At 67.7% G+C, this 10,327-nt stretch overlaps 1 protein-coding gene across 1 annotated transcript; it reads left to right on the top strand.

Annotated features, from left to right (window-relative positions):
- Positions 1-592: 592 nt before the first annotated feature.
- GPR20 (G protein-coupled receptor 20) lies at positions 593-9,413 on the top strand. Its single transcript, XM_070392094.1, has 2 exons — positions 593-637; positions 6,197-9,413. Exon 2 carries the CDS (start codon positions 6,227-6,229, stop codon positions 7,298-7,300), a length of 1,074 nt encoding a protein of 357 aa, XP_070248195.1. The 5' UTR covers positions 593-637; positions 6,197-6,226; the 3' UTR covers positions 7,301-9,413.
- Positions 9,414-10,327: the final 914 nt, after the last annotated feature.

Genomic DNA, 10,327 nt, shown 5'->3' with positions numbered 1-10,327 from the left:
CGGGCATGGGCCGGGGCAAGTACCAGCCCCACAAGCACACGGGGGCACATACAGGGGCACACGGGCACCCAGGGGCACCCAGGGGCACATACAGGGGCACCCAGGGGCACATACAGGGGCACACGCAGCCCAGATGTACAAAACGCAGACCCCAAGGGCAGTGCGGGCAGACACACAGACATCTGCCCCCTCCCGGCAGAAAGCTGGGTCTGAGGTCTCCCCGCAGCACCCAGGGCGCAGGCTGCCCTGCGTCTTCCCAGACCGGGCACTGGAGGGTCAGGGAGCCCGGCTGGAGTCCCCAGGACGCCCCTCTCCCACTCCCCCTCTGGCCGGTGCAGCTTCGGCCCCACCCCTGGGTGCCTCAGTTTCCTCCTCTGCCCCGCGGGGCTGTGGACTCTGCAGCCCCTAAGCTCCTCCCCGCAGGGCCCTGGCCAGGCTCCTCCAGGGGCCGGGGGTGGGGGGTGGGGAGAATCGGCTGCCCCGCCCCCACCGCTGCTGCCTTTGCCCAAAAGGAGCCCCGGGCGGGCGCCGGCTGACGTCAGGCCCCAGGAAGGCAGCGGCCGCCTGACCGAGTGGCCGCAGAGCTGCCGAGGAGGCTGGGGAGCCGCGCTGCCTCGCCACCGCCGGCGGAGGGGAGGTGAGTCCAGGGCTGGCCCGGCCTCCGCTCGGCACCCGCTCACGCCCGCAGGCAGCCCCGGCCGGAGGGCCTTCAGGTCCCGGCCAGGAGCGGCCACTGTACAGATGGGAAGACTGAGGGCGGCCAGGCGGGTGCAGAGAGGGCGGGAGAGCCCCCAGGGCTGGTGGGGCGTCCCTCCCGCCCACGCCTCACCTCTGCTGCTGAGCCCCAAAGCCCTCTCTGGGTTTCATTCATTCACTCACTCGTTCATTCAGCGGCTCTCTGATCCTCTGCCGGTGGCTGCCGAGGCGCCGGGTCGCCCACCTGTGGAGGCACTAGAGGGGGGACCCCAGGGGCCCTGGCGGAGCTGTGGGACCTCCGCCCCACCTTCCTGCAGGCTGGGCAGGGTGGGGGCTGAGGGGCTTGTGGGGACCGGCTCCGAGCAGCCCCCCCCCGCCCCCGCCCGTGGAGGGCAGCCCAGCCACTCCACAGCTGAGGCCCTCAGCTCCAGCCCCACCCTTTCCCCACCGACCGGGGGTGGGGAAACTGAGGCCCGGGCGCACCGGCCGTCCCGGCATGGGCCTGGGAGCCGGCTCTGCCCCGTCTGGCTCTGGCTGGAGGCGGCTGCCCTGTGAGAAGGAGCGGGTCCCGCGGGGGGCGGGCGGGCGGCTGGGAACTGGCCGGTGGCCAGGTTGGCGGGAGGGCAGACGCGGAGCAGCTGTGCGGCCTCGGGCAGGACTGGGAGCGGAAGGGCGGGCAGGATGGAAGGGAGGCGGCGCTCACAGCCTCCAGGCCGGCGCCCACTGGCCACCATACCCTCTGCCAGCCAGAGGGGCGCTCCGGTCCCCTCCCTGCAGGGGCTGCGGGCTGGGCTGCCCGGTCAAGCTGCTGCCCTGGCCTCTGGTTCCCCCCGCACAGGCCGTGTCCACTGTCGGAGGCACGGGGCAGGCAGGAGGGGCCATGGACAGAGGGCGCACCCCCTGCTGGGGGACTCACACGCCTGGGGCTGGTAACACCAACTTGGGGGGGTCTGGGGAGGCTCAGTGAGCCCCTGGAAGGGTGTCCAGGGCGCCAGGAGGTCGGGGGCCCGGGGACGGCGGTGTGGGTGTGCCTGTGGGTGCGAGGGCCTTCGGCAGGTGACACTGGCAGAGACACATGCCGGGCAGAGGGAACAGCATGTGCAAAGGCCGAGAGCCCCGGGCCGAGGATCTGCGGGGGGAGGATGAGGCAGAGGCCAGACGGGTGCCTGGAGCCCATCCCCTGCCCCCGGAGAGGCTGCCTGGAGGGGTGAGCCAGGCGGCAGCGAGGCTGTCCGAGCACCCGGGACCCCATTTCATCGGGTGGGACGTGAGGCAGAGTCCGGCGGGCGTGGCGGAGCCCAGGTGCCCCCTGCCAGCACCCCACCCAGCCCAGGAGGGGCCCCTCTCCCGGAGCCCAGTGGAGGGAGCCCCAGCCGGGAGGAGCCTAGATTCTGCCTGGCACCCCCCTAGGGTCTGCTGAGGGACCCAGAGGCAGCGGGGTCCCTCCTGGGGCCTCGGTAAGGGCCCGGCCGACCTGGTAGAACCACAGGCGATATTCTCAAGCTGCTGCCGTGAAACCAAGAATAACCAGAAAAATAAACAGGCAGATGGTTCCTCTAATATCGGCTATTTTGGCCCTGGAATGTCATCGTGTTGGGGCGTGGGCACACACGGGGACTGCGTGCCGAGCACCTCCCTGTGCCCAACAAACCTCAGGTCCAGAGATGCCCACCAGCCCGGCCCCACCAGCCCGGCCCCCCCTGCGTGGCCTGGGAGCAGGCGACCTGGCTTCCATCCACCAGTTCACGTTGTGTGACCCCAGGCACGTCGCCCACCGCTCCGGGCCTCCGCTCCCTCGTCTGTGAAGCCCCAGCCGCTGTGTAGACGCATGGCCGGCACAGCACCTGGCCCGGCAGAGGCTGCGAGCACCCTGGCCAGGGAACAGTGTGCTGCCCATGACTGAGGCCCGGCTTCCCTGCAGCCCCCCACGTGGCAGGGGGGAGGCACCACAGAGAACACGCAGGGACAGGAGGTGGGCGAGAGGGTGCGAAAGGCCACACCCCTACCTGCCAACGGGGGGATGTCAGCAGGGCCCCGGTTCCCCCGTGGGGTCTTGGCCTTGTGATGCTGGGCACAGAGCAGGGGTCCGGTGAGCTGTGAGCGGAGACAGCCCCCCATTAGCTGGTGTGGCCATAGGCTGGACAGAGGGGGAGCCCCAGGAGGGCACAGGGTCAGAGGACTCGGGAGATGCTCACCCTTCCTCTGTGGGCAGGTCCTGGGCTTGAGCCTTCACCAAGGCTCTGAGACGTCCCGCACGCGCCCCTGGGAGGCCCAGACAGGGCCCCGTTCAGGGGGGAGCCCAGAGCCGCCGGCACCGCTGTTGTTACAACCCTGAGCCTGGTGCTCACTCCTCAGGCTCCTCCGGCCGCTGCCAGATTTCATTCATTGGTTTGCTCGCTCATTCATTCAACAAACACGGTTCCCAGCATCCAGGTGAGACACTGGGGCTCTGAGACCTGAACCAAACTCGGTGAATGGCTGGTGGAGGGACACGCCTCCCCCGCTGAATGGGTGCCCTGGTTCAGTCTCCAGGCCACGCCCAGCACTGGGCTGGGCACCTCAGGCACACATGGCCCCTGCCCAGCTTCAGGGTCTGCTCCACCTGGGCCAGGCCCCGGGCACCTGCCAGAAAGGGGAAGGGACAGGGCCATGCCCCCCCATGAGAAACACTAGTGACCCCATTTCACAGGTGAGGACCAGGCCTGCGGGGGGTGGGGGACAGGGGTGGGGACAGCCAGACTCAGCAGAGAGGATGGGGAAGGGATGGTAGGAATGCAGGTCAGAGGTCAGAGCCCAGGCTGAGGCCAGGGTCAGGGCTGAGTGTGACCTGGGTCAGGGCTGAGTGTGACCTGGATCAGGGCTGAGTGTGACCTGGATCAGGGCTGAGTGTGACCAGGGTCAGGGCTGAGTGTGACCTGGGTCAGGGCTGGGTGTGACCTGGATCTGGGCTGGGTGCGACCAGGCTCAGGGCTGAGTGTGACCTGGATCTGGGCTGGGTGTGACCAGGGTCAGGGCTGAGTGTGACCTGGGTCAGGGCTGGGTGTGACCCGGGTCAGGGCTGAGTGTGACCAGGGTCAGGGCTGAGTGTGACCCGGGTCAGGGCTGGGTGTGACCAGGGTCAGGGCTGAGTGTGACCAGGATCAGGGCTGAGTGTGACCTGGGTCAGGGCTGGGTGTGACCTGGATCTGGGCTGGGTGTGACCAGGGTCAGGGCTGAGTGTGACCTGGATCTGGGCTGGGTGGACCAGGGTCAGGGCTGAGTGAGACCAGGGTCAGGGCTGAGTATGACCAGGGTCAGGGCTGAGTGTGACCTGGATCAGGGCTGGGTGTGACCAGGCTCAGGGCTGGGTGTGACCTGGATCAGGGCTGGGTGTGACCAGGGTCAGGGCTGAGTGTGACCTGGATCAGGGCTGGGTGTGACCTGGATCTGGGCTGGGTGTGACCAGGGTCAGGGCTGAGTGAGACCAGGGTCAGGGCTGAGTATGACCAGGGTCAGGGCTGAGTGTGACCTGGATCAGGGCTGGGTGTGACCAGGCTCAGGGCTGGGTGTGACCTGGATCAGGGCTGGGTGTGACCAGGCTCAGGGCTGGGTGTGACCTGGATCAGGGCTGGGTGTGACCAGGGTCAGGGCTGAGTGTGACCTGGATCAGGGCTGGGTGTGACCTGGATCAGGGCTGGGTGTGACCTGGGTCAGGGCTGAGTGTGACCTGGATCAGGGCTGGGTGTGACCAGGGTCAGGGCTGAGTATGACCAGGGTCAGGGCTGAGTGTGACCTGGATCAGGGCTGGGTGTGACCAGGGTCAGGGCTGGGTGTGACCTGGATCAGGGCTGAGTGTGACCAGGGTCAGGGCTGGGTGTGACCAGGGTCAGGCCTGAGTGTGACCAGGCTCAGGGCTGGGTGTGACCAGGCTCAGGGCTGGGTGTGACCAGGCTCAGGGCTGAGTGTGACCTGGATCAGGGCTGGGTGTGACCAGGGTCAGGGCTGAGTATGACCAGGGTCAGGGCTGAGTGTGACCTGGATCAGGGCTGGGTGTGACCTGGGTCAGGGCTGAGTGTGACCCGGGTCAGGGCTGAGTGTGACCTGGAGGACCATGAGCTGAGCCAGGGCCCAGGGTGTTGGGGACGACTGGAGGGGCCGGGCACAGGCCTGGGCAGCACCTGACCGCTCCCAGCAGCCGCAGGGGCCAAGGCAGAGGCCCTGCTGGGGGACTTCAGCAGGTGCTGACTCTGAGCCCCAGGACGGGGCAGCGCCTGCTCCCCAGGCCTCCCTGCAGCCAGCTTGGAGCGGAGCCTCGGCCAGTGAGGGCTCCTCTCCGGGGTGCACCCTGCTGGACGGGGCAGTAGGTGTCACACACCGCCCTCCCCCCCACCGCCCCAGCAGGCAGGGCCGAGTTCGCGCTCCGCAGAGTGGGCGCTGCTAGAGGGAGCCTGGAGCCAGAGACGGGGGCAGCGTCTGGCCCGTCCACAGCGGTCGCCTGGCTCCCTCGGTCACTAAGAGAGGGGTCTTCCCTGCCCCGCTGCAGGGGGAGGCCCCTTCGCCCCTGCTATCCACGTCCCGCCCCTCCTCCCTGCTTCTCTCCTTTCCCCTGAAAAAGCCAGAAATGCCCTTATTTGGAGGAGCGGCTGCCGTGGGGCAGGGGGCCCATGACCCCTTCCTTTATAAATAAAGGATAAATCCCAGCAAGTTAAACAGCTCGGGTGGGAACGTAAACAGAGGGGCAACCTCCACCCCGCCCCCGAGCGTGTCTGGGCCACCGGGTGTTTATGTAACTCACACCCGCTCAGCCCCTCCGCCTGGCCCTGGCGAACCCGTGCCTGTGCCTCCGACAAAACCAGGTGCTTGCCCCTCGGGGCTGGGGGCGCGCAGGGCACCCAGAGGGGACAGAACTGTCCCTGCCCCTCGGGAACGGCCCCCACGAGGACCCTCACCCAGGACGTTGCCCTGGCGCCGTTGGGGGCAGGGAGAACAGGTGGGTGGACGGAGGCTAGGCCGGGCCTCAGGGCGAGGGGTCAGGGGGCGGGTAAGCATGGGGTGGGCGCCCACTGTCTCCCTGGCCCCGACCACGTGCTGGGTGCTGCTGTGCTCAGTTGCTCCTCCTCCTCCTCCTTCCTCTTCTTCTTCTTTTAATGTATTTTTATTGATTTCAGAGAGGAAGGGAGAGGGAGAGAGAGAAACATCAATGATTAAAGTGAATACTTGACCGGCTGCTTCCTGCACCCCCCCCCCCCCCCACTGGGGATCGAGCCCACAACCCGGGCACGTGCCCCTGACTGGAATTGGACCCGGGACCCTTCAGTCCGAAGGCCGACGCTCTGTCCACTGAGCTACACTGGCCAGAACAGGGCACCAATGTCCTGTCCAAGCGCCACGCGGGCAATGCCAGGGCCGCGGAGGTAGAGACCGGAAGGTAGACAGGCCGGGGTGCTCGCTGAGCAGACCAGCGGGGGCCAGCCTCCAGGGCTCAACTGCCGCCGGGGTAACCCCATCTCTTTCCTCCCAGGCCCGGAGCGAGCGCTGGCCGGCCGCCGTCATGGCCTCTGAGTCTCCGGCGGGGCCCTCGGCCGTGGCGGCCGCCAATGCCACGGCGCCGGCGGCAGCGTGGGCCAACCTCAGCGAGCGGCCCCTGTTCCACGAGTTCGCGGCGCTGGACGAGGACCTGCACCGCACCTTCCCGGGCCTGTGGCTGGCGCTGCTGGCCGTGCACAGCGTCGTCTCCCTCGCGGGGCTGGCGCTCAACGGGCTGGCGCTGTACGTGTTCTGCTGCCGCACGCGGGCCTCCACGCCCTCCGTCACCTACACCATCAACCTGGTGGTGACCGACCTGCTGGTGGACCTGTCGCTGCCCACGCGCTTCGCCGTCTTCTACAGCACGCGGGGCTGCCTGCGCTGCGCCTTCCCGCACATCTTCGGCTACTTCCTCAACATGCACTGCTCCATCCTCTTCCTCACCTGCATCTGCGTGGACCGCTACCTGGCCATCGTGCAGCCCGAGGGCTCCCGGCGCTGGCGCCAGCCCGCCTGCGCCCGGGCCGTGTGCGCCCTCGTGTGGCTGGCGGCCGGCGCCGTGACGCTGTCGGTGCTGGGCGTGGCGGCCGGCGGGCCCTGCTGCCGGGTCTTCGCGCTGACGGTGCTGGAGTTCCTGCTGCCGCTGCTGGTCATCAGCGTGTTCACCGGCCGAATCATGTGCGCGCTGTCGCGGCCGGGCCTGCTGCGCCAGGGCCGCCAACGCCGCGTGCGGGCCATGCAGCTGCTGCTCACGGTGCTCGTCATCTTCCTGGTCTGCTTCACGCCCTTCCACGCGCGCCAGGTGGCCGTGGCGCTGTGGCCCGACCTCCCCCGCCACGCCAGCATCGTGGTCTACCACGTGGCCGTGACGCTCAGCAGCCTCAACAGCTGCATGGACCCCATCGTCTACTGCTTCGTCACCAGCGGCTTCCAGGCCACCGTGCGCGGCCTCTTCCGCCGGCGCGTGGCCGAGGGCGAGCCCGAAGCTGGCGCCCCGGTCGGCGTGCGCAAGAGCTCCCGGGGCTCCGGCCACCGCCACATCCTCATCGCCGGCCCTGGTGCCCTGACCCAGGCCCTGGCTAATGGGCCCGAGGCATGATTGGCAGGACCAGCAAGGAGGCCCAAGGCGGCAGATCGGCTCCACCTGACCCGTGGGCAACGTCTGCCCAGGGCCCAGCCCGCGGATCCCAGGGCCACTGCTCGCTGGTTGGCGAGCAGCGTCCGCTGGCTCCAGGCTGGCGGGGGCTCTGACCGCTACTGCCTCCCTGGAGTGCGGACGTGTCCCCGGACACGGGGCTGCCGGCGCGCCTTCTGCCCGGTGTTCTGTCCCAGAAGGGGGTCTGCAGCAGAAGGGACACGGGCTTTAGAAACTGGGCTCCAAGGAGAGTGAGCGAGTCACCCTGAAGCCTGGCCCACGGCTCAGTGGTTAGAGCGCTGGCCACGCACTGAAGGGTCTTGGTTAGGCTCCTGGTTCAGGGCACGGACCTGGGCTGCAGCTTCCATCCCGCCTGCCCCCGTCGGGGTGCAGGCCAGAGACAGCCAGCGGATGTGTCGCTCTCACATCGACGTTTCTCCCCCCCCCGCCCCCGCCCTCCCTCCTTTCCACTCTTTCAATAGAAAAAAATATATCCTCTGGTGAGGATTAAAAAATAATAACAGTCAGCCCTCCCCCTCCTCCTTCCCTCCCCCTCCCCCTCCTCCATCCCTCCCCCTCCCCCTCCTCCATCCCTCCCCCTCCCCCTCCTCCATCCCTCCCCCTCCCCCTTCTCCATCCCTCCCCCTCCCCCTCCCCCTTTTCCATCCCTCCCCATCCCCCTCCCCCTCCTCCATCTCTCCCCCTCCCCCTTTCCATCCCTCCCCCTCCCCCTCCCCCTTCTCCATCCCTCCCCCATGGAGATAGAAGAACAAGCACAGAAAGGAAATGGCAGGGGACACAGATTTACGTACGTGAGTGACGGGAAGGGTCCTGTCTGTGGGACCCCCCCCCCAGGGGCCATGATGTGCACAGGGAGACGACAGGCCGCCCGGGGGCGCTAGCTCTGAGCCGGTACTTGGGAACCTGGGCTGGTGCCTGAACCTGCCACCCTGCAGGGCAGAGGCTGGCTGCTGCCCCCCTGCGGGCGGGGGGTCACCCAGCAAGTGCAGTGCCATGCCGGGGGAGGCCAGGTCCCACTCGAAACCCAGTCCTGCTTCCTCCCGCACCGCGTGCTGCCCCGGGAGGCAGCGCAGGCCTTCCCAAAGCCAGCCCGGGAGTGGCCGCAGAGGCCTGCCCGCTGTCCCGGGAGGACGGCGGGGCTCCGGCCCATCCTATGGACGAGAAAACCGAGAGAACAAAGACACACAGGCCCCGGACGCAGGTGTCCTGCACGTCCCGGGCAGAGGAGCGCTGCCCTGCTGCCCGCCCCGGCTCACCCTGGCTCCCGCTCTTTCTGGGGAGGGAGCATTTCTCTGGCTTGAGCTTCTTTTTTAAATGTTTTCATTGATTTCAGAGAGGAAGGGAGAGGGAGAGGGAGAAACATCCACAATGAGAGAGACTCAATCACTGATCGGCTGCCTCCTGCACACCCCACACTGGGATGGAGCCCACCACGCGGGGATGTGCCCTGACCGGGAATCGAACCGTGACCCCCTGGGTCATAGGTTAACGCTCAACCCCTGAGCCACGCCGGCCGGGCTCTGGCTGGAGCTTCTGATCGCCTCCTCTGACCTGGCCTCCAGGATTGCCTCCATGTGCCTCTGGTCCCCAGGTCTGCAATCCCTCCATCCAACCTGGTTCCTCAGGGACTGCAAGGGCCGTGGGGGAACCGCCACCATTCGACCTTGAGAGGTGGCCCCTGCCTCGGGCCAGGGCGGGAATGGGCCCACCTCATGCCTTTGAGAAGCAGCCCAATGGCCCCTGGACAGCCCTGGGCAGATGGACCACAGTCTCCCCATCTCCGCTCCTCTTCTGGGCCTGGCAGCTAGAGGGGAAGGGGCTGGGGGCCCGGCCCCCACATCCACCGAGGCTTACTCCCTCCTGCGCCCCAGAGGTCAGCCCATTGGGGGGAGGATGCGGAGGGGGGGGGGGGGGGAGGTCTCTGCATCGCCCGGCCCTCCTTGCGGCCTCCCTTCTGGATTTTCCAAAAGCCCGAGTGACGCGAGATGGCATGTGTATTTATATCTGATGTAAACAGTGTCCTTGAGGAGAAGTCTTCGTCCCAAATTAAACCTGTTTATTCCCTTCGTGCCCGGACTCCCTCCGCTGGTGGGCAGGGGTCGCCGAGGGCTGAGCGGGCGGCCTGCGCACCAGCCCTGCACCCAGACCCTGCACAGGCGGCTCCGGGAGAGACTGGGCCGCGGGTTCTTGGTTCTGCCGGCCCCGGCCTTGTGAAGGGCAGGGGATGGAGGGGCTGCAGGGGGCAGACGTGTGGGCAGGGTGTGGGCACAGTCGTTGGTGTAGGGACACAGGTGGGCAGAATGACGAGTGCCCAAGGAGGAGAGGTGGACATGGCAGGGCGGCCAGAATGCCCAAGTGTCTTATCTCCAACGGTATGTCCTGGAGGGAGCGGGAGGAGGGGGGTGGGTCAGTTAGCGGACGGGACGCCCGGGAGAGGGAGGGACTGTGGGCTTGTACGGCGGCACCGAGCGCCCTCCCTTCCTCTGAAACGCCCCATAAGCCTGGGAGGTCAGGATTGTCAACCCATTTCACAGATGGGGGAACTGAGGCTCTGGGTGTGCGGCTCCCCATTCCCGCCTCACACACAACGGGTCTGCGTCCTGGGCCAGGGAAGCGCGGAGGGGGGGGGAGGGGGCTAGGACAGGCCCATCACTCTGGCTGTCTGGCACCCTCAGCGCCGGAGGCGGCGGGGTAAATATTAGGGCCTGTTTGGATTAGGCTCCATTAATAGCAGGAAATGTCACGGTGGCGCCCGCCCGGCTTCCTGGAGGCCCCGAAGCCTGAGGCAGGACTCGGCGCCCTGCGAAGATAGATGTCCCCCCTGCTCCTGGCTCAGACCCCACACTTGCAGCACGCCCCCCTCACCCGCCTCCCACCCCCTCCTCCAGGAGGCACCGGCCAGGGGCGCCCAGGAGGCGTGTGAGCTGCGAAGACACCCCCGGGCCAGTCACGCCACATCCTCACACCCTC

Source organism: Myotis yumanensis, unplaced genomic scaffold (assembly GCF_028538775.1).
Source record: "Myotis yumanensis isolate MYYU_CA2020_CCGP unplaced genomic scaffold, mMyoYum1.0.hap1 SCAF_15, whole genome shotgun sequence".
In the NCBI taxonomy this organism is placed as follows: Eukaryota; Metazoa; Chordata; class Mammalia; order Chiroptera; family Vespertilionidae; genus Myotis; species Myotis yumanensis.
The sequence above is the reverse complement of the archived record's forward strand: the minus strand, read 5'-3'. Positions and strand labels throughout refer to the sequence as shown.

What these genes read in the sequence shown, in the direction of transcription:
- GPR20 (XM_070392094.1), top strand. Translation starts at nt 6,227, where the DNA reads ATGGCCTCTGAGTCTCCGGCGGGGCCCTCGGCCGTGGCGGCCGCCAAT.